At 46.6% G+C, this 22,758-nt stretch overlaps 1 protein-coding gene across 1 annotated transcript in view; it reads left to right on the top strand.

The window, feature by feature from the left end:
* Positions 1–22,296, top strand: part of LOC132587924 (protein FAM169B-like) — an 88,863-nt gene extending 66,567 nt beyond the window's left edge. Inside the window, exons 6-9 of the mRNA XM_060260339.1 lie at positions 2,393–2,575; positions 12,058–12,186; positions 18,196–18,341; positions 21,958–22,296. Of these exons, the coding sequence (XP_060116322.1) occupies positions 2,393–2,575; positions 12,058–12,186; positions 18,196–18,341; positions 21,958–22,194 (695 nt within the window). The 3' untranslated portion in view covers positions 22,195–22,296. The remainder of the gene's footprint in view (positions 1–2,392; positions 2,576–12,057; positions 12,187–18,195; positions 18,342–21,957) is intronic.
* Positions 22,297–22,758: the final 462 nt, after the last annotated feature.

Here is a 22,758-nt window from a genome sequence, read left to right as displayed (position 1 = left end):
GACCGCCTGGTCCAATCTTTTAGAAACTTGCCGGGGGGGGGGGGAGGTTTGAGGAGAGGCACCAGTTGCTATGCTGAAAATTTGGTGTCTGTGCCTTGAAAAACAGCCCCTCCCAAGCCCCAGATACCCATGGATCGATTGTGCATTATGGTATAATGCACAATCCATCCATGGGTATTTGGGGCTTGGGAGGGGCTGTTTTTCAAGGCAGAGGCACCAAATTTTCAGCATAGCATCTGGTGCCTCTCCTAAACTCTCCCTCCCCCATAGGATATAATGCCCAGCAGACATTCCCCCCCCCCCCACTGCTTTCGAATTACTCTAAAGCCAAGGGAAGGCCTCCAAACCAGGGGATCCGCTGCCCCCAACTGGGGATTGTGAAACCAACAAGAGAATAACGGTAGAGCGTGACAGAACCCCCCCCCCCCCAAGGTTTCTGTGATGTCCAGCCTTCAAATTAATATAAGGAAAAAAAATAACTAGACAAAGATTATATATTCTCTCAGACACATTCATACAAAACACTTAAAGTCATTCATACCTTGACAATAGAACACTCAATAATGCAAACCCTAAGGACCAAAATCCCAAGTACTTCAATTACAACTTAGTGTCCATTAAACAAAGCGCAGTCCTCCAATTCTTCAAGGATCCCCGGTTCAAAATTGTTCCCGAGGAGTCCAGAAGTAGTAGTATTGTAGTCCAATGAAGTATTCTTGACACAGCACCACAGCGCAGCGATGAGGTAGTACTTTATTTTCCCTCATTTCACTTAAAGCTTTGACTAGCTTCAAAATCTGATCCAAAACATAGCAAGATTCCTACTTTCACACACAGTCTTGGAAGGCAGATATAATAAAATACCTTTTGAAGACCAGGCTGTAATGGAGGGATAGAATTCTTATGTCCTGTATGACTTCAAGGTGTACGCCGTTCACCATGAAATCCTTCCTTTTCCTGCAATCTTGCCTACCACTCTTAATCAAAAAATGCAACAACGGAAGGATCTTTGGAATGACAGGAACCCTAGGGTTATACTCAAATTAGCTGAATTTGGCTGGCTTGCCACCAGAACTAGAAAGTCACTCATAGCTCTGAAGGAAAATGGCTAGGCATTTTCTTTCTCTCTCTCTTAGTTGGTAGTTTTTAAAAATGTTTAATCTCATTAAACTGCTCATTAAGCTGCGGCACGGCTGTTAATGAAGCTCCCCCGATGGGAGCACATTCAGCCAGTGCTGAAAGAGCTGCACTGACTACCTATTGTGTTCAGAGTCCATTTCAAGGTGTTGGTATTGACCTTTAAAGCCCTTTATGGTCAGGGACCTGTTTATCTGCGGGACCGCCTTTCCCCATATATCCCCCAGAGAGCACTGCGTTCAGGGACAAAAAATCTGCTGTCCGCCCCTGAACCAAAGGAGGCCAGGTTGCGTTTGTCACGAACCAGGGCCTTCTCGGTGGCAGCACCAGAGTTATGGACTGCTCTCCCGGAGGCCATAAGGGCCTTCCGGGATCTTCCTACGTTCCGCAGGGCCTGTAAGACTGAACTGTTTCGACAGGCCTTCGAAGCTTAAACCGAGAGAGAGCTGCCACCTGACGTTAGTTAGAGTATCCGGTGTCCAACCGTCTGAAAAGCAGAACTGCCAACATAGTAATGGTACAGCACTGCGGAATAGTTTTTAAATTTTAATTGTATTGATGTTTTATAGATCTTATTGACTTTCTGTTTTAAATGAATGTTGTGAGCCGCCCTGAGTCCACTTGTGGAAGAGGGTGGGATAGACGTGTAATGTAAATAAAGAAGCCCGTTTAAAATCCACTAGAGATAGGGCTTTCTCTGTTATGGCCCCTACATGGTGGAATCAGCTGCCGGAGGAGGTGAGGGCCCTGCGGGACCTTGTTCAGTTCCGCAGGGCCTGTAAGACGACCCTCTTCCAGCTAGCCTACACCTAGCTAAGATGAGAAACTCAATGTAGCTTGCCAGACTCCTGTTTTATATATATATATTTGGAATGTTTACTGGTTTTTAAGGTTTTAACTGTTTTAAATGTTTAACTGTTTCTATATTTAAATATTGTTTAATTTTATGTTGACTAATTGTTGGGAGCCGCCCTGAGCCACTTGTGGGAAGGGCGGGATACAAATCATAAATAAATAAATAAATAAAATAAAATCATTATAAACTGTATGTATGTTTTATAATTGATTGCAGCAATTTTACCTCCGTTCTCTCAGCACAATTTATATGGGTTACTGTAACTGACATTGGTTTTATCTGTGTTGTTTTGCTGACTTTTGCTGTGAATAAACTTAAACGTGAAACACGAACAACCAAGTGACTTGTTAACAGGTCTTGGCACCCCTACTACACCACACTATTGTTTTCTTCTTCTAGGAAGCCTCTGTGATGAACACAGCAGCCGGTGCTACCAGCTCCCCGTACTGGACACGGTCTTTGTCCGCAAAAAGTTCAGAAGATGTGGACTTGGAACAGCAATGCTGCAGGATTTTTGTGAGACATTCGCCACTGAGGATGCCTTGGGAATCAGCTGCCCTATTTCTGCTGAGATGTACCAAGGTAAAGGATGGGGGGATCATGATGCTGTGTTTCACTATGTTGTCGAAGGCTTTCACGGCCGGAGTCCATTGGTTGTTGTAGATTTTCCGAGCTGTGTGGCTGTGGTCCTGGCATTGTGAGACGTGACATTTCTCCAGCAACTGTGACTGGCATCCTCAGACGTGCAACCCAGAAAACTGGAGCGCTCTCTGGGTCAAATTGAGAAGAAGTTGGTAGACAGGTAATTTATATCTACTCAGGCAGGTGGGGTAGGGCTGAGTCATTGTCTTGTGGGAGTTTCCTGGGCTGTGACATGCTAATGGAGGAGCTTTCCTGAGAGGGTTCTTTTGTATATGGATTGGCTATTGAAATTCTCATCTTATCTGTAGTGCTGTTTCAAGCTGTAGGGCATTTTGTGTTTTTCAGGACTGGAAGCCATGCCTATTTAAGGAAGGAAGAAAGTTTAAACATGAATAATATAAATAAATAAATAAATATAAATAATATAAGTAAAGATAATGACCTCAGCCTTACCCCACCTGCCTGAGTAGATATAAATTGCTTGCCTACCAACTTCTTCTCAATTGGACCCAGAGGGAACTCCAGTTTTCTGAGTTACACCTCTGAGGATGCCAGTCACAGTTGCTTGAGAAATGTCAGGCCATCTGTCCTCGTGCGGCCTTCCCTCGCTGCGGGAGGGTTGGGGGGCATTTACAAGGAGGGCTCCTCAAGAGGAGACCTCCATGCAAACAGGGCCATCTCTGCCTTCCTGCGCTGTGGGAGGGTCAAGCAGGGGGGGCAGGCGTTTGTGCAGAGGGCTCCTCAAGAGGAGCCCTCCGTGCAAACAGGGCCCAATTTGGGCCAGCGCTGGGGGCCCTCCCTCACTGGAGGGTGGGGGGTATAGCCTTGCCTGGGGTGGCAAAAACCCCAGCACCAGCCCTGGATGGAGGAAGGGGAGAAAGTTAATTTCCCTTTTGGTGTGGACATTCATTTAAGAAGTTAAGCCCTCTACTTTATATATAAATGCTTGGGGCACCAGCCTAATTACATCCCACCTCACACAGTTAGACCCGTATGGGTCAGGAATTAACCATTAGTACAGTCGCATGAACCATGAACATAATTTTCAGCAATAAAAATACTGGCAGAGCTTGGTGGTGACAGAAGAGAAATAACAGAGGCCGCTTCTGTCTGCCTCGTCCTATCAATCAATCAATCACTTTTTATTTATATCCCGCCCTCCCCGCCGAAGCAGGCTCAGGGCGGCTAACAACAAAATTCAATATACATTGTACAGTACAACGTTTTAAACTACAATTAATTAAAATCTATTAAAATTCTAAAAGCAATAAAATTAATAAAATAAATTAATAAAATAAAAATTAATAAATAAATTAATAAATTAAATTAATAAAAATTAAATTAATAAAATAAATTAAATTAATAAAAAATTAATAAATAAATTAATAAAATAAAAATTAATAAAATAAAAGCAATAAAATTAATATTACCCAGATGGCGAACTTACTTAGCAGTTCTAATCATTGAAGGCCATTCGAAAGAAGATGGTCTTGCAGGCCCTGTGGAATTGTTCAAAGCCCCGCAGGGCCCGCATTTCTTCTGGAAGTTGATTCCATAATTGTGGAGCCATAACAGAGAAAGCCCGGGTATGGGTACTTTGAAGTTTTACCTCTTTTGGTCCAGGGATAGTCAGCAGGTTCTTCCCTGCTGACCTCAGTGCTCTCTGGGGTTCATGTGGAGAGAGACGGTCCCTCAGGTAGGCAGGTCCTCGGCCATATAGGGCTTTAAAGGTAATGACCAGCACTTCGTAACGAATCCGGTAAATAACTGGTAGCCAGTGCAGTTCACGCAGCCCCGGCTGTATGTGCTCCCACTTTGGTCCTATTATTCTGAGGGCTTGTATTTTTTTTTTTTCATGAAAATATTTATATCCTGCCTTTCTAGGCAGCGTATCTGTCACAATCAAAGCATTACAATTTATAATTAAGGAAATAAACCCTTCCTTCCTCCTGGTGTATTACAAGCAGAAAGCTCTTATAGAAAACTTTTTATTTTGGAAAAAGAGGTGCTGGAACTCTCAAGAGGGAGATGAAGGAGAAACACACGGGTGCCCCTCATGAACTTTTAAACCTTTTTTTGAGAATTTTGTTTCCACAAAGGTGTTCTGGAACTCCGTTCCACCATATTTCCCACAGGAAAGAAAGCGCTGGCATGGACTGTACTCCAGAAAAGCTTAAGCAATATACAGTTAAGTTTCCAGTGCCTGTCTAGTACATTGTGCGTTTGCTGTAATCATAAACAACAGTTCTCAATGCGCTCGGAGAGATTGGAATTGTTTTGGCTTGAATTGGGGTTCAAGCCTCCCGAAATGCTAGAACTTGGGGGCATCCAGTGAAACGGATGGTTCAGGACAGACATAAGGAAACACTACTTTACACAGAAAGTGATTAAAATTCCGTGCCACAGAATGTTGTGATGGCCGCCAGAGTAAATAGTTTTAAAGGGGATTAGAGAGATTCATGGAGGAGAATTCTGTCAGTGGCTATTGGCCGTGGTGGCTGAGGGGAACCTCCACATCCAGAGGCAGGAAATCGCTGAATCCCAGAGCCAGGAGGCAACATCAAGGGAAGGCCTCGGCCTTTGTGACTTTTTGTCGGCCTTCCAAAGGAACTGACTGGCCACTGTGTGAGGCAGGTGGGCTCGATGGACCACTGAGGTGATCCAGAAGGGCTGTTCTGTTCTTAAGTCAAAGTGTGACCAAGGAACCTGATAGGACAAGCATTGCTTGGTATATATTTAAATCGCAAAATAAATAAACATGGGTTGCTTACAGAAGGACAGCTTGGGGCACATGGGAGGCATCCCAAATCAAGCCGGCTCAGAAAGAAGCATCCTAAACTGTCCACACGCTTCCCCACAAGAAGAAGAAGACTGCAGATTTATACCCAGCCCTTTTCTCTGAAAAGAGCCCCGTGGCACAGAGTGTTAAAGCTGCAGTCCTAAGCTCTGCTCATGACCTGAGTTCGATCCCTGGCGGAAGCTGGGTTTTCAGGTAGCCGGCTCCAGGTTGATTCAGCCTTCCATCCCTCCGAGGTCGGTAAAATGAGTACCCAGCTTCCTGGGGGGAAAGGGTAGATGACTGGGGACGGCAATGGCAAACCACCTCATAAAAAGTCTGCCGTGAAAACGTTCTGAAAGTCACCCCAGAGTCGGAAATGACTGGTGCTTGCACAGGGGACCTTTCCTTTCCTTTTCCCTTTTCTCTGAATCAGAGACTCAGAGCGGTTTATAATCTCCTATATCTTCTCTCCCCACAACAGACACCTTGTGAGGTCTGTGGGGCTGAGAGGACTCTCACAGCAGCTGCCCTTTCAAGGACAACTCTGTGAGAGCTATGGCTAACTCAAGGCCATTCCAGCAGCTCTAAGTGGAGGAGTGGGGAATCAAACCTGGTTCTCCCAGATAAGGGTCCGCGCACTTAACCACAACACCAAACTGGCCATTCCCATCCCATCCGCAGGGTGGCTTGGTGCGATCAGACAGCTCTGGTGCACCATCCCCTGTAGCTTGGTTTGGGCTTCTTTTTTCCCCCTTTCATTTTTTGATTATGCACTTGTGTGCTCATGCACCCATGTGCTTGAAATCAATATCTTTTTTTTTACAAAGAGGCCGTAAGTGACTTGGGGTGGCTTGGCAGGTTCACAGACACTAGTGAGGTGACGAGTACAGCTCAGAAATTTGCTATTACTTCGAAAGCGGCTCAACATTCTGAGGACACCGGAAGACGGGTTGAGTACAGGATGGGGGCGGGCGGCAGACGTAGTCGTTTGGAAGGGTTTTTCTAGTCGGCTTCTGAGGCGTCTCTGGGTTGCCTCAAACTACCCGTCTGTTAGCAGCCATGGTGTCCAGTAGTTTCCGGATCTTAATCTCTCCAGTTTTATCTTTCATCCAACTGACATATCCTCTTTAAACTTGGCCTGGTTAAAAAATAAAAATGGTGTTCTGTGATGCTGAGCCCGTAGAGTGACTTCTCACTCGAAACAGCTGTGCAGCCTCTACTCAGGGAAAGCATTACGGTTTTTTAAAGAAAAGAAGCCCAGACAGCGCTGTAAAGAAAAAGACTGAGCGGAAGATATAAATCAGCCCTTTGTGACAGCGCGCTACTTACCAGTTTCCAAATATTATTATAGAACAAAATTCTTATGCAAGAAACTGTAGAAGCCCTGGAGTAATCTCCAGATCACAATTTTTTTTCCCCTCCCGGCTGTTACACATGACAGGCGTAACTGTTGCGCAAAGGGCCTGCATTATAAATAAAGTGGTGCTCTGTCCTGATGGCCTCCAGGGCAAGGTAAGCCCATTTCAGTAGCCTGATGCTATCTGTTCTCCTGTGCTTTGGCTTCTACTCTCCCCTGGCTTGATCTTATTACTTTGCTAGACATGAGAGAAGTCAAACGTTTAGGAGAATACGGTAATATCCGATAAAACAAAGACGCTATACAATGGAAACTATATTATCTTTACTTAAATATACCAAAAAAAAATCACACACAAAAAAATAATATTCACTTTAAATGTAATAATCTGCAATTTTCAAAGCAACGTATCGACTTGAGAATTTCCTGAAGAAGCAGTCCTCTAAATTCAGTCCATGGGGAGCATAAGGAGCAAGCTGAGACGAGGCCAAAAGCACCTTAAGGGTGACAGGAGGCAGGCGGATCAAAAAGAAGAAGATATTGGATTTATATCCCGCCCACTCCAAAGAGTCTCAGAGCGGCTCACAATCTCCTTTACCTTCCTCCCCCACAACAGACACCCTGTGAGGTAGATGAAGATATTGGATTTATATCCCGCCCTCCACTCCAAAGAGTCTCAGAGCAGCTCACAATCTCCTTTACCTTCCTCCCCCACAACAGACACCCTGTGAGGTAGATGAAGATATTGGATTTATATCCTGCCTTCCACTCTGAAGAGTCTCAGAGCGGCTCACAATCTCCTTTACCTTCCTCCCCCACAACAGACACCCTGTGAGGTAGATGAAGATATTGGATTTATATCCCGCCCTCCACTCCAAAGAGTCTTAGAGCGGCTCACAATCTCCTTTACCTTCCTCCCCCACAACAGACACCCTGTGAGGTGGATGGGTCTGGAGAGGGCTCTCACAGCAGCTGCCCTTTCAAGGACAGCTTCTGCCAGAGCTATGGCTGACCCGAGGCCATGCCAGCAGGTGCAAGTGAAGGAGTGGGGAATCAAACCCGGTTCTCCCAGATAAGAAAGCTGTGGCTGACCCAAGGCCATGCCAGCAGGTGCAAGTGGAGGAGTGGGGAATCAAACCTGGTTCTCCCAGATAAGAGTCCACGCACTTAACCACTACACCAAACTGGCTCTCCGTGCACATGCATACATCTGCCTGCCATCCCCGTCGCCCCCAGTTGCCGGGAGCTGGCTCGAAAAGGGCACCACTGTCAAAGTGGTGCCTTTTTGATGGGTTGCCTCCGAGGTGCATCCCTGGCTATCTGGACGGCTGGGAAGCGCCTGGGGAGCTGCGGACGGGGCACGTGAGTGCTTCAGTCACTCCTTGGGCAGCCATGGCCAGTCCCTCTTCCAAGCAATGTTGGGATGCTCCCTGACGCTCTGTTTCCAACTGGCTCACTTCTGGGGCAGCTTGATGTCACCCTGAGCCGGCTGTCTGGTTTCAGCCTAACTTATTCAGGCAGGCAGTTTTCAGGCCTAGAGTTGGAAGAGTCAAGTTCAGTAAGCACCTTAGAGACCAACATGGTTTTTTCAGGGTATAACCTTTCAGTAGTCAAAGCTGCCTTTGTCAGACAGCTTGAAATTTTGTACCCTGAAAGGCTTGTTGTTCTCTAAGGTGCTACTACTGAGGTTGAATCTAGGTGTTCTACTCAGGGGTGGAATTCTAGCAGGAGCTCCTTTGCATATCAGGCTACACCCCCTGATGTAGCCAATATTTCAAGAGCTTACAAGACTCTTTTTTATAAGCTCTTGGAGGATTGGCTACATCAGGAGTGTGTGGTCTAATATGCAAAGGAGCTCCTGCTAGAATTCCACCCATAGTTCTACTACAGACCATTGTAGCTTCTGCCTGATAACTAGAGTTGAAAGAAATCTTATTGGCTATCTAGGTCAACAAGAAACCCAACACTAGACCATTCCCCACAGATTGGCGTCCAGCCTTTGCATGAAAACCTTCATCAAGGAAGAGCCCACTTCTCTCCAAGGCAATTGATTCCATTGTCACCCAGCTCTTACCATTTGGAAGTTACTCCTTTTATTCTGCTGAAAACCACCATCTTTGGGAGGGAGGGGTACGTCTTTGCATTTTGTGTGTGTGTGCACGCGTACCTGGAAGTCACGGTGACCTGATGACTGACCCCTACTGGGGCCTGGAGGATACTCAAGGATATGGCTGAATAAAACCTGCCTCCGCTTCCTGACTCCTGGTGTTTCAAGGAGGTCTTCCATCCAAGGTGTTTCATGGAGGTCTCCCATCCAGGGTCAGCCCTGTTTAGATTCCGAGATCTGATGAGATCAGGCTTGCCTGGGCTATCAAGGTTAGGGCTGGAATCCACCATCTTGTAACTGAAGCTAGTGAAATCTGCTATCCATTCCCGGACCAAGGGAGGCCGAACTAAGCTCTACACGGGCCAGGGCCTTCTCAGTGGCAGCACCAGGCTGTGGATGCTCTCCCCAGAGCCCTGCGGGATCTCTCCCAATTCCACAGGGCTGTAAAACTGAACTTTTCCAACAGGCCTATAATAACTAAGTGGGAGAAGGCTGCCGCTCTATGCTGCTGAGCTATAGCATCAGAAGGTCCACTAACAGATAACAGAAGCAGGGGTGGAATTCTAGCAGGAGCTCCTTTGCATATTAGACCAAACACCCCTGAAGCCAAATCTTCAAGAGCTTACAAGGCTCTTTTTTGTAAGCTCTTGGAGGATTGGCTGCATCGGGGGTGTGTGGCCTAATATGCAAAGGAGCTCCTGCTAAAATTCCACTCCTGCACAGAAGAATTATGACATCGATATAATCCAATCCCCCTATGTTAAAATCCTTGTATAGCATCAGATATTTAGTTTAAATTGTTATTTGTTCAAGTTCTATCATTTTTTAAAAAAATTGCAACTGAAATTGTTTTTAACATGACTGTTAGCCTCCCTGAGTCTGCTTGCGAAGTGGGTGGGATATAAATCTAAGGTAAATAAAATAAATAAATAAAAACCTTGACCCTATATTATGTAACAGCAGAGGATGTCTTCACCCTCTTCCACATGAAACCCCTTCAGTATCTGAAGAGTATGATCATCTCTCTCTCACTTTTGTCCAAGTCCTGTTCCTTCCACCTTTCCTTGTAGGTCTTGTTCCCCAGATCTCCAGTCATCTTTGATGCCTTTTTCTGAACGCATTCTTATTCGACTACATCTCTCAGAACTGGACACAGGACTTCAGGTGAAGTCTGACTAGTATGGAGTAGGGCGGAACTATTATATATTTATTTTTTATTTAAAACATTTCTCTGCTGCCAGTACACTCATGGCAGCAAAAGATTAAATATTTAAGAACATAAAATAAGCCATGTTGGACCAGGTCAATGGCCCATCCAGTCCAACACTGTCACACAGTGACCAAAAAACCCCGAGATGCTATCAGGAGGTCCATCAGTGGGGCCAGGACACTAGAAGCCCTCCCACTGTTGCCCCTCCCAAGCACCCAAGAATACAAAGCACCACTTGCCCCAGACAGAGTGTTCCAACAATACGCTGTGGCTAATAGCCACTGATGGATCTCTGCTCCATGTTTATCCAATCCCTCTTGAAGCTAGCTATGCTTTCAGCTGCCACCACCTCTTGTGGCAGTGAATTCTATGTGTTAATCATCCTTTGGGTGAAGAAGGACTTCATTTTATCCGTTCTAACCCGACTGCTCAGCAATTTCATCGAATGCCCACGAGTTCTTGTATTGTGAGAAAGGGAGAAAAGGACTTCTTTCTCTCCTTTCTCTATCCCATGCATAATTTTGTAGACCTCTATCATGTCACCCCTCAGTTGACGTTTCTCCAAGCTAAAGAGCCCCAAGCGTTTTAACCTTTCTTCAGAGGGAAAGTTTTCCAACGCTTTAATCGTTCTAGTTGCCCTTTTCTGCACTTTTTTCCAGTGCTGTAATATCTTTTTATAATATCTTTTTTGATTTAAAATATTAAACAACATTTAAAATACATGTATAAAATATTTAACAATGCAATAAAATGTGTCGATTCAGGTGAGTAGCCGTGTTGGTCTGACGCAGCAGAACAAAGTCTGAGTCTGGTATCACCTTTAAGACCAACGAAGTTTTATTCTGGGTATAAGCTTTCATGTGCATGCACATGAAAGCTTATACCCAGAATAAAACTTCGTTGGTCTTAAAGGTGCTACCGGACTCAGACTTTGTTCTAACAAATTGTATAGACATACAAACGTAACACAACCCGGAAAGAGATTTGCTCCCCATCTTCCTATATGGCCGAGGACCTGCCTACCTTAGGGACCGTCTCTCCCCGTATGAACCCCAGAGAGCACTGAGGTCAGCAGGGAAGAACCTGCTGACTATTCCCGGGCCAAAAGATGTAAAACTCCAGAGTACCCGTACTCGGGCTTTCTCCGTTATGGCTCCACAGCTGTGGAATCAGCTTCCAGAAGAAATGCGGGCCCTGCGGGACCTTGAACAGTTCCGCAGGGCCTGCAAGACCGTTCTCTTTCGAATGGCTTTCACTGAGTAAATTGCTAAGTAAATTCACCATCTGAATGGCACCAACATATCAACATACTAACATTAACTTATTGCTTTTAGAATTTTAATAGTTTTTAATTACCTGTTGGTTTATATTGTTAGTTATAACTTAATGTATTTTAACTCAATGTATAACTAAATGAATTTTGTTGTGAGCCGCCCTGAGCCTGCTCCGGCGGGGAGGGCGGGATATAAATAAAATGTATTGTTGTTGTTCCTCTCCAGTGGAGAGACAACGTGGCTTACATCATTCTTTTCTCCATTTTTTTCCTTACAACAACACTGTTTTTCGCACTAGGCTTTTAATTCTGGTTTAGTCCTGTCCCCAAGGTGATATTCTACACTAAAACCATTGAATCATAGAGTTGGCTTCTCTGATTCTAGTTTAGAATGTCAGTTTGGGGACAGAGTTAAACCAGGAGTACAGATCTAGAGACGCTGAAATTGGTCTGGGGCACGTGTGTGACTGTTCACTCAGCAATCTTCATGGCATGAGTGATGATTTGAACCAGATACTAGTCCCACACTCTTAACCACTACATCGCATTGACTTTCCTAAGGCGTACTTTTTGTTTTTAATTTGCAGCAGCTAGCAACAGCGTGGCAACTTTACACAAAATGCTAACAATTGCACCTGGAAGAAATGTGTTCTTGGTAGCTACTTTTGACTAAGTTCCTGTGCCTTTCCTATTTAGTTTGTCGACAATTCTTGGACACCCATCCAGAAGAGCAATCTCGACTGTGGGAAGTGGAAGCGCCCGGGGATTGGAGCCAGCGCACCAGTATCTGGCTAACGGTTCAACTGGCACAAAATCATCCAGAAAGTAAGAACATAAGAGAAGCCATGTTGGATCAGGCCAGTGGCCCATCCAGTTCAACACTCTGGGTCACATAAGAACATAAGAGAAGCCATGTTGGATCAGGCCAATGGCCCATCCAGTCCAACACTCTGGGTCACATAAGAACATAAGAGAAGCCATGTTGGATCAGGCCAATGGCCCATCCAGTCCAACACTCTGGGTCACATAAGAACATAAGAGAAGCCATGTTGGATCAGGCCAATGGCCCATCCAGTCCAACACTCTGTGTCACATAAGAACATAAGAGAAGCCATGTTGGATCAGGCCAATGGCCCATCCAGTCCAACACTCGGGGTCACATAAGAACATAAGAGAAGCCATGCTGGATCAGGCCAATGGCCAATACAGTCCAACACTCTGGGTCACATATTGGCCAAAAAACTCAAAAGTGCCATCAGGAGGACCACCAGTAGAGCCAGAACACTAGAAGTCCTCCCACTGTGCCCCCGCCAAGCACCAAGAAAACAGAGCATCACTGCCCCAGACAGAGACTTCCATCTATACCCTGTGGCTAATAGCTACTGATGGACCTCTACTCCAGATGCTTATTCAATCCCCTCTTGAAGCTGTCTATGCTTGTAGCTGCCACCACCTCCTGTGGCAGTGAATTCCATGTGTTAATCACTCTTTGGGTGAAGAATACTGCCTTTTAAAGTAAGTTAAAGTGCAGAATAAGCACCATAAGAGCTGCTTTCTTACATTTCAGAGTGACAGATAAAAGCAAGCTGTATATCTTTGCATAAAGGGAGTTGGCAGACCCAACCCCTAAACGGCACAGTAAGGCTGTGTCTGTAATTTTGTGCTTCGAAACCTGCCAAGCCTCCATTGGGGGCAGGGGATCCTGTTGTCGGTTCTGGAGGTGACAAAGGGTAGCTCTAGGAATCAGTATATACTCTATGGTAAGAATTCTGGGGTTTCTGGTGGTTCCTGGAGCTACTTTTTGTCACTTCTGGGTTGCTCTAGGAATCAGCAGGAATTCTGTGGTCAGGATTTCCTGAAAGTAGGCAAGGCCTTATTTTTCTTTTTTAGTTTTTCTCTTGAAGTGATGCCCCCCCGCCAACCCTATATTCTGATCTCATTCTAAATGCAAAGCTGGGAGGTTCATTACAGATGACACAAATGGTGGATTTTGGAAGGATTTCTCTCCCCGCCCACAAACCCATGAAGGTACCGAGCTCTGTGGTGCAGAGTGGTAAAGCTGCAGTACTGCAATCCAAGCTCTGCTCATGACCTGAGTTCGATCTCAGCGGAATCTGGGTTCAGGTAGCCGGCTTGAGGTTGACTCGGCCTTCCATCCTTCCGAGGTGAGGAAAATGCGTACTCAGCTTGCTGGGAGAAAAGTGTAGATGACTTTGGAAGACAATGGCAAACCACCCTGTAAAAAAAAAGTGCCAAAAAAACGTGCTGTCACGTCATCCCATGGGTCAGTAATGACTTGGTGCTTGCATGGGAGACTACCTTTACCTTTTTAAACCCATGAAGGCTTTTACATTGGGGTGTGTGTGGGTCTGGGAAGTCTAGGGAAGCACTCCTAAGCAGGTCTACTCAGAAGTAAGTCCCATGCTATTCCCAGGGAAGTGGTTTCAGAGATGCAGCTTTGTGTTGCCTTTTTTTTTTTTTTGGCCAAAGGCCATAAGAGAAACCATGTTGGATCAGGCCAGTGGCCCATCCAGTCCAACACTCTGTGTCACACAGCGGCCAAAAAATCCAGGTGCCATCAGGAGGTCCATCAGTGGGGCCAGGACACTAGAAGTCCTCCCACTGCCCCCCCCCCCCAAAGCACCAAGAATACAGAGCATCACTGCCCCAGACAGAGAGTTCCAACGATAAAGTGTTACTAATAGCCACTGAGGGACCTCTGCTCCAATCCAGTCCCCTCTTAAAGCTGGCTATGCTTGTAGCTGCCGCCACCTCCTGCGGCAGTGAATTGTGGCCACGGCAAATCTCAAAACAGAAGAGGAGAAACAATAAAATCTGGGGTACAATCAAAGTACAATCTCTGAAACAAAACATTGACAGCATTAAAACAGCAGAGCTTGAATTTTCAAAACTTAAAAACAGAGCAAAAGCAATCATAAGCATGCAACTTACAAATGACGTACAAGTATATTATTATATAGAACTACAACTACTATATAGATTCCCTGAGCCTGACTTGCTATTCAAATATCAGCAGTTTCGTGTCTTCTTCAAGAGCCCCGTCCTTTCTCATTAGCGTCTCAGACAAATTTTCTTCTGACGGAACGTAGCAGCCTCCAACAATCACACGGAGCATTAGCTTCACCAGTATCCTTAGGCTAATTGTTCTATGTTCAAATAGCAAGAATCCTTTTCTCCGATACAAAAACCTGTCTGTTCCAGAGAAGTCCCATTGGTATCTGTGGAAGGAAATAAGAGAGCTATTTCATTTTGGTATGGTCCTGGGACTGCATCAATAGACTGAATAGACCTTGGACTGAAATTGTTTTCATCATTCAGGGATTGTGACTATACTGTTACCTCTTCTTGTAATTCTATATAACAATATTCTTGTAAGTCACTTGTAAGTTGCATGGCTTTATGATTGTTTTTGGTCTGTTTAGTCTTATGTTTGGTCTTATGGTGGTTTTTTGCTCTGCCGTGTCTTGCGTTTTGTTGGCTTAAAACTTTAAAACAATCATTAAAAAAACCCCTCATCACTTCAGTGCTTCGAATACTTCTGGCATAGTGGCAGATAGCACTCCTCCTCCACATGCAGCCAGCTGGGTGACCTTGGACCAGTCACAGTTGTCTCAGAGCTGTTCTCTCAAGACCTGTTCTCAAAGCTCCACCAGCCTCACAGAGTCTCTGCTGTGGGGAGAGGAAGTAAAGAAGATTGTAAGCTGCTCTGAGACTCCCAAGTGAAGGGCAGGGTATTAATCCAGTAATCTTCCTCCTCCTCCTCTTCTTCTTCTTCTTCTTCTTCCCCTTCTTCCTCTTCTTCTTCTTCTTTCTCTTCTTCTTCCTCTTCTTCTTCCTCTTCTTCCTCCTCTTCCTCCTCCTTTTGCCTGTTACATTTTTCTACCCAATCCTTCCATTAGGGAGCCTGGAGCAGTATTCATAGTTCTCTATTCCCTGCTTTTACCTTTACACCAATCCTCTAAGGTAGGGTTTCCCAAACTCCCCCCCACCCCGTGGCCCGGTTCTTTCCCCGTGGTCCGGGTAGAGGACGATTAGGGAGTGATACTGAGAGAGGGGAGGGGGCTGTCAGGCCGCCTCTGGTGACCTGGTATTGAGGCTTGTGTGACCTGGTACTGGGTCGTGACCCTGCAAATGGGAAACGCTGCTCTAAGGTATGTTAGGCCCAAGGGAAACTCGATGAAATTCATGGCTTATTGGGTATTAGAAGCCACGTCTCCCCAGATCTGCTTCAGTAGCCGTGCCATTTTATGTGTCACAGTGCCATCCTATGCAACGCTACACCCTTCTAAGTCCAATGTAAAGAGTCTAGTGGAAGTTGTATATTTGTCATGCGTGCTTAAATGCAACTTTCCTTGTTGCTGCAATAGTGGCATCTAGTGGCAGACTGGCCAAACTGCATGCTAAACATTAAATGGAAGGTCTGGATTGCATCCACAAATAGTTTAGTTTGTGGGGGTGAGGGAATCTTATCAACCTGTTATCATTTATTTACTTCAAGTTGTACCACTTTTTCTGCAATGGAGGCCCAGCGCGGCTCAGGACTTATTCCCTTCTCCATTTTATCCTCACAACAACCCTGTGAGGTAGGTTAGGCTGAAGGATGTATGTCTGGCCCTAGGTCCTCCAGTGGGCTTCCATGGCAAACTGGAGATTCACATCTGGATCTCCAGGTCTTTGTCCAACACCCCAACCAATCCATCCTACTAACTCTTTTAATGCCAATCTACTGACTTGTTTTTTTTGGGGGGGGGTGGTATATTCCTGTACTCCAGAAGGCAAAAGAAGAAGGGGATGGCAAAAGATGCGATGGATGGACAGCATTACTGATGTAACAAACACAAATTTGAGCAGACTTCAGAGGATGGTGGAAGACAGGAGGGCCTGGCGTGACTTGGTCCCTGGGGTTGCAAAGAGTCGGACTCGACTGCAACTGAACAACAAAAATATTCCTAGTAAAAGGAGATTAGAAAATAAGAAGGGGTTTTCCTTACGGCACGATCCTGTCATAGTTACAAAAAGCAGTGAACACCACTCTGCAAATTCAAAACCACTGGGTGTTTATCATGGTAACCAACGCCTTTTTTTTGGGTAGGAACTCCTTTGCATCTTAGGCCACGCACCCCTGATGTAGCGAATCCTCCTGGAGCTTACAGGGCTCTTAGTACAGGGCCTACTGTAAGCTCCAGGAGGACTGGCTACATCAGGGGGGTGCGGCCTAATAGGCAAAGGAATTCCTGCTACAAAAAATGGCCTGGTGACTAATATACCAGTAAATGGTGAGGGGAAATTTTCCAGGGCAGATATAGTGGGGATTGGGGAAGGGCTTTCAATGGATTTCAGTATTGCATTCTAAGATAATTTCAGATGTCAGACAAGTCAGTCTGTAGCAGCAGAGTAAAACAGAGGCGGCCAGTGGCTTCTACCAGTAGCATTTATTCCAGCATGTGTTTTGGTCAGTTAGAGGTGAATTCATCAGGTGCAAATGGGGAGAGCCACATACACAAGCCAGGTGGATTTTTCTGTCCCTTTTCGCTTACAACGGATAGCACTTTTGCTGCATGGCTTAAAACGGGTCCTCAGCCCTTAGAATTCTGATACCGGGTGTCGGGTGCAACTGCAGAACGGCTGGCCCGAGAGGCAGAGGCAAGCACAAACTAGCTGGCACAAGCGGTGGAACCAGCCACAAAATGTCAGGGAGTAAGATCACAAAGAGCTCTCATAGTTACTCTTCAGCATTTCCGGCAGATCTGTTTAACAGGTTGCCTTTTAATATGAGCTTGTTATTTTCTTGCACCCACGCATCTTTTCTTCAGTCATGCAGTGAAGATCTTTGTGTCGAGTCGGCAGATTCAATAACGAGTCTTTGTTGATAACAAAGTAGCTAGTTTATTGATATCATGGTTCTCGACTACAGGGAGATTGAAAGACTAAAGATCATACAGTAGAATGCACTCATATAAGGTACACTTCAAAGGGATTCTTGAGGGAGGGGTACTATGCAGGGCACATTCACACATTGATGTTACAATTTCGTTCTCAGGCCTGCTTTGGCCTTGAGCGTCTTTCGGCTCCAACCTCCCCCGATGCCAAGCCTGAGAAGGCACAGATAAACCGTTCACATATTCCCATTTCAAAGCACAACTACATAACAAAGGAAAGGAGGGGGGTGAGGAGAACTCAAGCTAGCAGCATTGGCATACAGTATGGCTTTACCCAGGATGCTTCTCTCCTGAACCAAAGATTGAGTGCAGGCCTGACCAGAGTTGAAGCAGACTTGACGCTTTGTGCGGCCAAATCCCTCTTGGGCAAAAGCCCAGCGGGCTCCCCTCACATTAATAATAATAAACTTTTATTATATCCCGCCCTTCCCGCCGGAGCAGGCTCAGGGCGGCTAACATGACATGGTATACCATGATTTATAAAACAATTTTAAAATACAATTAATACATACAGTTAAAACAGTTACATTAAATTACAGCTAAAATTAAGTTAAGGTGCTATATTCAGTTGACGTATTTCGATGGTGAGATATCGCTTTCAGGGTTCCTCATATGCTTGCAGAAAGAGAGTGGTTTTGCAAGCCCTGCGGAATTGATTAAAGTCCCGCAGGGCTCGCACTTCCTCCGGCAATTGGTTCCACCAGTGGGGGGCCATTACAGAAAAGGCCTGCTCTCTTGTTACTCTTAGTTTGGCCTCTTTTGGTCCAGGGATCCTTAGAAGGCTTTGAGAACACTTGGCGGGCACCAGGAAAGGTGTCGGTGGGCTCCACGTTGGGGACTCCTGCCTTTAAAAGTAAATTCTGTCTCGCCACAGGAGAAATTACTAACGTCCTTCGTTGTGATTTTTCCCCCCCCTCTTGGGAAATGGCTTCTACCACTGCAGATGATGACCTGGCCTGTCGAACAGAGAACCCTCAAGAGGACGAACCTGGAGACGCAGGGGACGGCCAGGTGAACAAGGTGCGCTGACGTATTTGTTGCGTTCTAACCCCATTATGACAGTTCTGATTTGGGGAACAGGCGGGCTGAATGCGGGAAGCCGACACTAACAGCTACGGGTGGTGTTCTCTGGCAGACTGCGGCTAATCACTCAAAGTCTGGGTGCTGAAAGCCTGTTACAGTGTTTGGTGTAGTGGTTAAGTGCGCAGACTCTTATCTGGGAGAACCGGGTTTGATTCCCCACTCCTCCACTTGCAGCTGCTGGAATGGCCTTGGGTCAGCCAGAGCTCTCTTATCTGGGAGAACCGGGTTTGATTCCCCACTCCTCCACTTGCAGCTGCTGGAATGGCCTTGGGTCAGCCATAGCTCTCTTATCTGGGGAAACCGGGTTTGATTCCCCACTCCTCCACTTGCAGCTGCTGGAATGGCCTTGGGTCAGCCAGAGCTCTCTTATCTGGGAGAACTGGGTTGGATTCCCCACTCCTCCACTTGCAGCTGCTGGAATGGCCTTGGGTCAGCCATAGCTCTCTTATCTGGGAGAACCGGGTTTGATTCCCCACTCCTCCACTTGCAGCTGCTGGAATGGCCTTGGGTCAGCCAGAGCTCTCTTATCTGGGAGAACTGGGTTGGATTCCCCACTCCTCCACTTGCAGCTGCTGGAATGGCCTTGGGTCAGCCATAGCTCTCTTATCTGGGGAAACCGGGTTTGATTCCCCACTCCTCCACTTGCAGCTGCTGGAATGGCCTTGGGTCAGCCAGAGCTCTCTTATCTGGGAGAACTGGGTTGGATTCCCCACTCCTCCACTTGCAGCTGCTGGAATGGCTTTGGCTCAGCCAGAGCTCTCTTATCTGGGAGAACTGGGTTTGATTCCCCACTCCTCCACTTGCAGCTGCTGGAATGGCCTTGGGTCAGCCATAGCTGTGGCAGGAGTTGTCCTTGAAAGGACAGCTGCTGCAAGAGCTCTCTCAGCCCCACCTCCCTCACAGGGTGTCTGTTGTGGGGGGAGAAGATATAGGAGATGGTGAGCCACTCTGAATCTCTGATTCAGAAAGAAGGGCGGGGTATAAATCTGCATTTTTCTTGTTAAAAAATGAGTCGCATGAACAACAGATGCTCACGGTTCTGTAATGTCCTCTCAAAGCCATGAGGCTGTTTTCTTCCTCCACTTCAGCTCTCTTAACTGTACTTGCAATTTCTGCAGCCTCTAATTGAGGATGCCAATAAACTACTTTCCCGGAATATAGGAAGTTGCTTTCTACTGGGCCAGAGGATTGGACCAGTAAGCCCCATGCTGTCCACTCCCACTGACAAAGACTGCCCAAGATTAAAACATTCCACCTTAGCAGGGCTTTTTTTTTGTAGCAGGAACTCCTTTGCATATTAGGCCGCACACCCCTGATGCAGCCAAGCCTCCTGGAGCATACAGTAGGCCTTGTTCTAAGCCCTGTAAGCTCCCGGAGGATTGCCTATACAGCAGAGGGGTGTGACCCAATATGCAAAGGAGGTCCTGCTACAACCCCCCCCCCCCCCCACACACACCTTAGAGTGATAAGCCCTCAATTTCCTGTTCCACAGGACGCCTGATACTCTCACTACATGACCTGCACTTAAATTGATGTCCAATTCAGAAAGGATTGGCAAAGTGACGTGCAAAACCTTGGCAGCTTATTGCACAAATGTTTTCATTTGGGAGGCTCTGTATTTGGAGTCATCGAATTCCTGGTTATCCTAAGTAATTGTGTCAGGTGTGATTCAGCAATGGGAAACTGTTTTTGTAACCATCAAGGCCACCTCATAGTTTTAGAGGGTAGCCATGTTGGAATGTAGTGGAATAGCTGGATTCAAGTCCCGTAGTGCCTTAAAAAGTGCCAAGATGTTTCAGGTATAAGCTTTCAAGAGTCAAGTCCTTTTTGGTCTCTAAGAATCTAGCCATCTTAATAGGCCTTCTGGTGGTTTTCTAAGGCATGTTATATGGACTCTAGTGTGAGTCTTCTGGAATCAATGTTTCAGCTATCTCCCAGCTCTCACCAGTGTGTGTGTGGGGGGGGAATAGAGGTTCTCTTGGAGGAGAGGATGCCCAGAAGTGATTCTGTCAATTGGCTTTCTGAGCCTGGCATTCTCAAGCTCCCACCAGGATTTGAGATGAGCCACCAATAAGAGAACCAGCAGGATCTGGAACTTTTGCCATTGGGGTAGGCCATCCTAATTGGTTCTTCTCCCCTTGGGAGAAGAGAGCCAGTTTGGTGCAGTGGTTAAGTGTGTGGACTCTTATCTGGGAGAACCGGGTTTGATTCCCCACTCCTCCACTTGCAGCTGCTGAAATGGCCTTGGGCCAGCCATAGCTGTCCTTGAAAGGGCAGCTTCTGGGGGAACTCTCTCAGCCCCACCTATCTCACAGGGTGTCCATTGTGAGGGAGGAAGATACAGGAGATTGTAAGCCGTTCTGAGTCTCTGAGATTCAGAGTGGAGGGCGGAATATAAATCCAATATTATCTTATCATCTTCTGATGTGACCTTGAGTCAATCACAAGTTCTCGCAGAACTGTTCCTCTCAAGAGCAGTTGCTGTCAGAGCCCTCTCAGTTCCACCTACCTCACAGGGTATCTGTTGTGGGGAGAGGAAGGGAAAGAAGATTGTAAGCTGCTCTGAGATTCCTTTGGGTAGGGTATAAATCCAATCTTCTCCTCCTCTTTTCCTCCTCCTCTCCTCCTCCTCTTCTCCTCCTCTCTTCCTCCTCTCCTTCTCCTCCTCCCCTTCTCCTCCTCTCCTCCTCCTCTTCTCCTCTCCTCCTCTCCTCTTCTCCTCCTCTCCTCCTCCTCTTCTCCTCCAACTGTACCTTAAGCTTCATGTCAGGCTGTGTTGCCACTTCAGCAGCTTGGTGAAGAAATGTAAATCCAGAGTGTTTGACCTCTTGTGCATTCTGGGCCCATGCTAACCTCTTGGTCTTTTCTCCTTGTCTTTGAAATGCACAAGCTGATCATAAAGAAGATAAGATGATACTGGATTTATATCCCGCCCTATACTCTGAATCTCAGGGTCACAGAGCAGTCACAATCTCCTTTACCTCCCCCCCCCCCCCCGCACAACAGACACCCTGTGAGGTAGGTGCGGCTGAGAGAACTCTGACAGAAGCTGCCCTTCCAAGGACAACTCCTACGAGAGCTATGGCTAACCCAAGGCCATTCCAGCAGCTGCAATTGGAGGAGTGGGGAATCAAACCCGGTTCTCCCAGATAAGAGTCTGCACACACTTAACCACTACACCAAACTGGCGACACCAAAATGGAATCTTACACATCTGGAAGGCGCTTCCTTTTTCACAAGTGGAGAGGCAGTTTGGTGTAGTGGTTAAGTGCGTGGACTTTTATCTGGGAGAACCAGGTTTGATTCCCCCACTCCTCCACTTGCAGCTGCTGGAATGGCCTTGGGTAAGCCATAGCTCTGGCAGAGGTTGTCCTTGAAAGGGCAGCTGCTGTGAGGGCCCTCTCAGCCCCACCTCACAGGGCGTCTGTTGTGGGGGAAGGAGATAAAGGAAATTGTAAACCGCTCTGAGTCTCTGATTCAGAGAGAAGGGCAGGGTATAATTCTGCAGTTCTTCTTCTGTTCTACAAAGGGTCTTGTGTCTGGTTTATTTCAGGGAGCTGCCCAGGTTCTGAATGTCTGGGCGTTGCGCGATCAAGCAGAGGAGTTCAAAGATGACTGTGATGAGCCGCTAGACTCACAGCCTGGGGCTGAGGAGCACGTCAGTCAACGAGGAGGGGAAATGTGTCAATATAAGGAGCCAAAGAAAAGAGTAAGAAGGGGAGGGCCAAAGGAAGACAGAGCTCCCAAGCAGCTTAAAGCAGTGCCCTACGACAGAGGCGACCGTTCCTGAAGGGGTGCTCCCTGCAGACTCAAAGGTGATGCCTCCTGGATTCTTCAGAAGCGCCGTCTGCCCCAGTGAGAGGGAGGAAAGCCAGGACAGGCTCTTTGCTTTGCATGCAGATCGCCCCCAAAGAGTGCTTGTGAATGGTTCCTCATCCTCTCAGAAAGGAGTGACAAGTGGAGTGCCTCAAGGATCTGTTTTGTTCAATATCTTTATAAATGATTTGGATGAAGGAATAGAGCGGGGTGGCCAAACTGTGGCTTGGGAGCCACATGTGGCTCTTCCACACACATCGTGTGGCTCTAGAAGCCCCACCGCCCTGTTGGCAAGCTTGGGGAAGGCATTTTCCTCTTTTAATCAGTTCGCCAAGCCAAACCAGCTGGCAGATTGGAAAATGCATTTAAAATTAAAGTTGCTTGCTTTCCACCTCTCCCTCTCTCCACCTTCCCCCCATCTATTTGTCTTCCTTCCTCACTTCCTTGCGGCTCTCAAACATCTGATGTTTATTCTATGTTTATTCTTATATTAAGCAAGTGTGGCCACCCCTGGAATAGAAAAGGAAAGGTCCCCTGT

Source organism: Heteronotia binoei, chromosome 19, assembly GCF_032191835.1.
Source record: "Heteronotia binoei isolate CCM8104 ecotype False Entrance Well chromosome 19, APGP_CSIRO_Hbin_v1, whole genome shotgun sequence".
In the NCBI taxonomy this organism is placed as follows: domain Eukaryota; kingdom Metazoa; phylum Chordata; class Lepidosauria; order Squamata; family Gekkonidae; genus Heteronotia; species Heteronotia binoei.
This window is presented reverse-complemented; position numbering and strand designations above follow the sequence as displayed.